Source organism: Phyllostomus discolor, chromosome 6, assembly GCF_004126475.2.
Source record: "Phyllostomus discolor isolate MPI-MPIP mPhyDis1 chromosome 6, mPhyDis1.pri.v3, whole genome shotgun sequence".
Classification (NCBI taxonomy): domain Eukaryota; kingdom Metazoa; phylum Chordata; class Mammalia; order Chiroptera; family Phyllostomidae; genus Phyllostomus; species Phyllostomus discolor.
This window is the reverse complement of record NC_040908.2, coordinates 164,079,505-164,085,978: the sequence shown is the minus strand read 5'-3', so window position 1 is coordinate 164,085,978 and position 6,474 is coordinate 164,079,505. Positions and strand designations below refer to the sequence as shown.

The 6,474-nt window shown below is 57.5% G+C and overlaps 1 protein-coding gene across 1 annotated transcript; it reads right to left on the bottom strand.

The window, feature by feature from the left end:
- Positions 1 to 258: 258 nt before the first annotated feature.
- LOC114499141 (4F2 cell-surface antigen heavy chain-like) lies at positions 259 to 5,945 on the bottom strand. The gene is made up of 9 exons (XM_028515083.2): positions 5,427 to 5,945; positions 4,961 to 5,134; positions 4,284 to 4,378; positions 2,426 to 2,494; positions 2,272 to 2,330; positions 1,948 to 2,128; positions 1,694 to 1,837; positions 806 to 889; positions 259 to 695 (listed from the first exon to the last, which is right to left on the bottom strand). Exons 1-9 carry the CDS (start codon positions 5,830 to 5,832, stop codon positions 279 to 281), a joined length of 1,629 nt encoding a protein of 542 aa, XP_028370884.1. The 5' UTR covers positions 5,833 to 5,945; the 3' UTR covers positions 259 to 278.
- Between the last annotated feature and the right edge of the window lie 529 nt (positions 5,946 to 6,474).

Below are 6,474 nucleotides of genomic sequence, written 5' to 3'. Positions count from 1 at the left end.
TCTCTGTAAATAAATACATATTTAAAAATAATAATAATAGCCCTGACTGGTGTGGCTCAGTGGACTGGATGCCAAACCGCCAACCCAAGGGTTGCAAGTTTGAATCCCAGACTAGGTCACCTGCCTGGGTTGCGGCCAGGTCCCCAAGTAACGGGCGCACAAAAGGCAACCACACATTGAAGTCTCCCTCTTTTTCCCTCCCCAAGCCCCTCTGTCTAAAAATAAAATCTTTAAACAAATAACTTAAAAAAATAAAAAATCTTTAATAATTAAAATTTTTAAAAAAGAGAGAGAAAGGACCCAGAGCCCCAAGGTCCGGGGCAGCGGAGGGGAAGGGCTGGGGCCCCGGTCAGGCCACGTCGGGGAAAGTGGAGCAGCAGCCCCTCGTGGGGCTTCAGGCTCAGGTGGTCCAGCTCCACACGGTCACCTTCCTTCCGGCCTGGATGAGTGCTGAGCAGCAGCTCAGCCTCCGCAGGCAGGCCCGAAGCCCCCAACCTGGCAGCTTGGGGCACATCCCCAAAGTTGAGCACAACCAGGAAACGCTTGTTCTGGTCCCACTGGCGGACGTAGGAGAAGAGGTCCGGCCCCGAGGAGAGGACGTGGAAGTCTCCGTGCAGCAGGGCGCGCTCCTTACCCCGAAGATCGCTCAGGCGCCGGAACAGGGACAGGAGGGAGTTGGGGTCCCCATCCTGGCCCTGCAGACCATGGAGACACAGCAGGAAGGGATGGAGAACTCCCCTGGGTGCAAACCCCTAAGGGCCCCTGGGCACCCTCTGCTGGCCAGGCCCCGCCACCACGCCCTTACCTGCACTGTCAGGTTGGAGCTCACAGGCCCTGAGGTGTTGGCTGAGCTGGATCCACCCCACAGCATCACTGGGGCCTTTGCTGGCTGGAGGGCAGGGAAAGCAGGATGGGGAAAAGGGTGGGTCTGTGCCTCCTCACTCTTTCTCCTCCTGTTCCCCCACCACAGACACGTGCACGCTCTGCACTCCCTCCCAACTCCCACTGGACCCGCAGCAGGGTGGGCTCCCACCTCCAGTCCTGCACACACTGTCCCCTCGGCCGGCAGGGGCTTCTCCCAGACAGCCACAAGCCAGCCCTGTCACTTCCCTCTCCTCTCCACTCCACTGGCTCATAGGGCTTTCTGTGGCCACTCTTACAAAATATAACCCCTGGCCAGCCCTGATTGGACACCTGCTGGCTGTCTCACTTCACGGCCTCCGGTCCTCCGGGCACCACGGAGCCCTCTGTGCACGGCACGTGGGATTCCACTAAACAAAACGCGGCAGCATCAAGGAGTGACTGGTTCTGTAAGTATCAGCTCCAGTGTCACCGCCAAACCCATGACTGGAGCCAGGAAATGCATTATGGTCGTCCACTGTCACAACACTCACTGCACACTCTCTCTGCCTCGCCTGCTGCCCGCTGCACCCCGAGTGCCTGCAGGGCGGAGTGCCCGCTGCACAATGAGTGGAAAGTGCGTGAGTGAGTGAGTGAGGTGACAAACGGAACATCGACCAGGGCCCAGACACTGTGTTTAAAGTGAGCCATCACTGAGTCCTAACTACCCTACACGAGATGCAGTCCCCGGGGAGAGGAGACAGGACAAGTGACACGGCTAGCAAGGCCACACCACAAAACCGCCAGGCTGGATAAACATGACCTCCCCCCATGTGCTGGGGAGGCCAGATACCTGTCCGGGAAGGGCCGCTGCCTTCAGGCCAATCTCATCCCCGGAGCTGAACACTGGGGTCCCCGGCAGGGTGAAGAGCAGCAGGTGGTACAGCCGGAGCAGGTGCGCCGGCACAACAGAAGCCAGGAGCCCCACCTGAGACAGCTGTGGGAACGGGTGCACTGGTGAGCCCCAAAGCCCATGATGCCCCATGTCTCCCAACACCCGTTCCCTCCAGAGCACGGCCTGCCCCTCCCCCACCACTGTGTGCTCACACTCCAGCTGCACCAGCGATTGTCTGTGGCGTTCAGATACTGGGTGACCAGCTCTTCAGTCTCCTTGCCAGTGAAACCGGAGGCTGACAGGTACGAGCTGGTCAACAACAGGTCCCTGCTCACTGCCAACAGCCTCAGGATCTCCTCAAGACTAGACAACTCAGTCCCTGCAATCAGGAGCCTGCAGAGAGCACAGCAGGGGTCAGGGCTGGGGCTGGACAAGGAAGGAAGCATGGACTAGGAACTGCCCCCTCCCAGGGCCTAGCACTCCACTGAGGGGTTCCCACAATGGAGCCAAGGTGGGGCCGGGGGGCTGGCACTCACCTGTCCTCACTGAAGTTCTTGGTGACATTGTGCCACTCGGCCAAGTATGATGGCGCGCCCTAGAAGACAAAAAGCAGAGTCAAGTTCCACCAGGCCCTGGAGAGTCCCTCTGCTCTCAACCAGGCTCTGCCTCTCACGTGCAAAGGGAACTCACCCACAGACTCTCCACGTCCCGAATCTGGACCCCATCCACGCCGGCCTGCAGCCAAAACTGCAGCGCGTCCTGCAGCGAGGAGGGGCCAAAGGAACAGAGAAGGCATTACCACTGTCATGCAAAGGCAAAGAAAATTCCAGCCCACAGGAAACCATGCGTGCCATGCACTTCCCCGCAACCTTGGCAGAGCCCCTGCATGGGAGACCTGAACAGTCTCATGTCCCCACCTCTGTTATAAAGTTGCAGCCCTTGGTCTGCAGCCATCGTAACCCACCGCTGATTCTCTTAGTGACACAGCGTTTCTCTTCCCGACTCCTCCCTATTACCAATCATAAGGCCTCCCTTCGACAACGGCGAAGACCCAAGAGAAAAAGCGTGCTATTAAACCTAATTTTATTTACTGCTTACCATGTGTGGAGCGCTGGTATACCCCTTTCAGAGATGAGAAAAGAGTCTCAGGGAAGCAAGGAGGCAAGCCCAAGGCCCAGTCAGAGAGCAGCAGAGACGGGACTCAAATCTAGTCAAGATCCCAGACAAACACACTGACGCCTCTCCCAGTGTGCTGACGCCTGGGGCTGCTGTAGAAGCCACTGGGAGCACAGCCAAGAAAGAGAGAGAGAAGTTTCCAGCACACCCCCGGGGCAGCTGACACGGAGGTGTGAAGAGAAGGGCCAGCTCTGCAGAAGAGGCCCTGGCCTGCAGCCCTGTCCTTTGTGGGGCACAGAACCCAGGCCCATGCCCACTGCCTTGGTTTTCCCTTTGTCCTTGCTCCATGCGCCCTTAGGGAGGATACCGCTCTTCATACGTTACCACCTGAAAAACCTCTTGAATCAATACCTATTAGTAATTTTTTTTAAGATTTATTGATTTACTTTTTAGAGAGGAGAAACGAGGAGGAAGAGGAGGGGAGAAACATCAATGTGCAAAAGAAACACTGATCAGTTGCATCTCACACACCCCACCTGGGGACCTGGTCCACAACCCAGGTATGTGCCCTGACCAGACCTGAACTGGTGACCTTTTGGTTGTCAGGATGGTGCCCAATACACTGAGAAAACCAGCCAGGGCCCCTTATTAGTAACTTTCAAAGGATCGTCTAGCAATGTGCTAACTCGTGAAATGCATGACCCAGAGTGGCCTACGGAAATGCTGGGAAAATACAGAGCTCTGCCCCAGAATCAGGGCTGCCCGCACAGTGTCTGCCTGCCTCCACTCCTGCTCCACCCACTCAGAGCCGGTCAGTGTCCCAGAACCCAGACACTGGGAGCTTGGGTGACTCCCAGCCTGCTGGACAGGGAGTTTCAGCCTGTACCTTCCAGGACGTCAGAGAAGAGAAATAAGGCCGCTGGGGCCTCAAATCCCATCACACAGAGACCTCTGAACCTTGGTGTCCTCACTGACAGTTGCTCAGCACGCAGAGGACACCATATATACAATGCTGGCATGGTCTCACACACACAGGAAGACCCCAGGGCTTAGGATTCCAGACTGGGCTGTACTTCAAAACACATCAAACAGGAGCTGGGAACAAGAAATGGGAAACCAACTGGACAGATTCCCACTCACAAAGGGTTCCTCTTCCAAAGAAAAGAAAAGAAACCCAAGTTAACATGTGAGATTCTCTCTTCCTGCCATGGTCACCTTCAGAGACTCAAAGCAGCAAGAAAAATGAGCGGTAAAAAACGAACAAGCAACAACAGGGGTCCCTGCCTGGCTGGTGTGGAGGTGTACCTGCCGGGCCCCAGCAGGAAGGGCCCTGAGCTGGGCAGGGCCGAGTGCACAGGGCTTGCTGTGGAAGGACCCACCCAGCCCCAGCCCCCGCTCCTGCTCCCCCGGCCATCAGCACCAGCACACTCACCCTCATCTTGGTGGCCACAGTGGCACTCTGACTGGGAAGGAACCAGGACTGCTGGCCCCTGTAGTTGGGAGTGAGGTCCAGGATGACCCGGAGGCCTAGAACAGTGCAGAAAGAGACAGCTGTGAGGAAGACTGTGGGCTGAAGGGAAGGGAGGGAACCCACACATACAAGTCAGACCACTGCCTCTGCTGTCCTTGGTGCAGAAGCTTAGGGTTGGACCCTGATGGATCTCAGTCCATTGAAACAGAGCAAGGAGGGGCCTTGAAATCTCTCAGGGCAGAAGGTCAAGGGTGTTCATAGAAAGGCCCAGCTGTGGGGCCCTGCACACCCCACCCCAAAGTGAGTCCTTTGAAAGTGAGACAAGAGTTCATCTCCATTTGCTTTCCCCAAAGGGTCCACTCTCTGCAGGTTTAATAACCACCAGCTCAGTACAAGCCCACACTCAGAACTACGGGCACGGGAGCCCACAGTGAAATGACTGCACAGCCCAGTCCAAGTCTCTGGACCACCTGGAGAATCCACTTCCGTCTGAAGCCTAACAAGGCTGCTCTGCTCCTGCCCCGGGAAAGCTGAGAGCCAGGCCGGGGCCACCCACACAAAAACGCTATCCTGACCTTCCTGTGTCCTGGAGACCAAGCCCTTCCCAGCTGCTCCCTTGCCCACTGCAGGACCCTCACCCTTTTTCTTGGCCGACTGCAGGACAGTGTCCAAATCTTCCTTGGAGCCAAAAGTGGGGTCGATCTGTTCCAAGTTGGTCCCATCGATGTCATCTTTCTGGTTCTTGTGAATTGGGCCCAGCACCAAGGCCTTCACCTTGAGGGCGCTCAGGTAAGGCACATGCTCTTTCAGGCCTGAAATGGAGAAGAGGGGGAGAGTGAGGAGAACCTAGAGGGCCGTGGTTTCCCCGCCCCCCAGACTAAGTGGGACGGAGGAGGTTGGATCGAGGATCAGGAGAAAGAGGAGCAGTTGCCCCCTCAACCCGTGGGTTCGTAAACAGGCTGTGATTGGCTCTGAGCGCCGGAAGAGGGAGGGGCTACATCAGGGAAGCCGCAGAGGCTCTTGGGATATCCCCTCCCAAAGTTCTGGTCCGGGTTGGGGCCTGAATGGCGGCCGGATGCGGGTACATGGGTACTCGCCGCTCACCAGCTAGGTCGCCCGCGTCCTTGCCCTGGAATGCCTGAAGGTCGCCGATGCGGTACAGGGCGCCCGTGTGGCACCAGCTCTGCTCCGGCAGCTCGCGGCAGGGCGGGGCCCGCATGATAATGACCACAGCTTGGGCTAGCATGCCCAGCCAGCCAACACACAAGACCAGCAGCAGTGCCCAGCGGGTGCGCACCCAGCCGGGGTTGTTCGCCACCTTTAGCAGCTCTTGTTTAGACAGGCCGGTGAACTTGGCTGTCTCCGCCTCCGTTTCCTCGTTGGCCACCTTGATCTTCACTGGACCGTTCTCGGTGCCGCTGGCCGGCCCCGATGCCGCGTTCATCGGCTGCGTCTCGGCTTCAAGTTCGCTGAGCTCCACTTCTGGGTCCACCTTGATGTCCTGGCCCATGATGCCTGCGGAACTGGCGACACGACTGCTGGACGCCTATCTCGTCCTTCTGGCCCCAGAATCTCCCGCTGCAATTTGAGACATGCCTTCAGCTGGGCAAATTTGTACTACCGGGGTAGAACGATCAGGAGCCCCTCCCCCCCCGCGGCCCGCCCCTTAAAGTGGAACAAACGTGATTGTTCTTTCTCCAAAGCTCCAGGGGAAAGTAAACGGGTAATAGTTTCAGGAATTCGTGCGTGGTCCAATTTCTCATTTTGAGCCCGGCTACTCCCAAGATTCCTTCGATTCAGACGCTAAGATGCCACTCTGGCAAGGATCCACCTTCAGGTGGGCAGAGTCCTTGATTTTTCCCCACTCCTGGGGTCGCCCGCAGTTCACTCCAGCCACTGGAAGGTGGGCGTGGAAAGGGGCCCGTCCTCAGAGCCCTCACCGCCTGCTGCTGACTATCCCCACACCATCAGCCTATTTACCCCTGACCCTGGTCTCAGGCCTCTGCCTGCCTACTCTTCCCAAGTTCGCAAGGCCACTTGCGGCTCAGACCAACCAAACTCAGCTTCTGCCCTACCCCCTCCAGGCCTTGTCCCCTTAGGCCTCTGAGACTTGAGGGCACCTCCGCTTCCCCGCAGGGTTACTCCCACTCCT

Bases quoted from the DNA above. Each gene is read 5' to 3' on its own strand.
- LOC114499141 (XM_028515083.2), bottom strand. From the start codon at position 5,832: ATGGGCCAGGACATCAAGGTGGACCCAGAAGTGGAGCTCAGCGAACTT. The intron at 1,838-1,947 runs GTGAGCACACAG...CCGTTCCCACAG, and splicing joins ATCGCTGGTGCAGCTGGAGT to CTGTCTCAGGTGGGGCTCCT. The intron at 696-805 runs GTAAGGGCGTGG...CATGGTCTGCAG, and splicing joins GCTCCAACCTGACAGTGCAG to GGCCAGGATGGGGACCCCAA.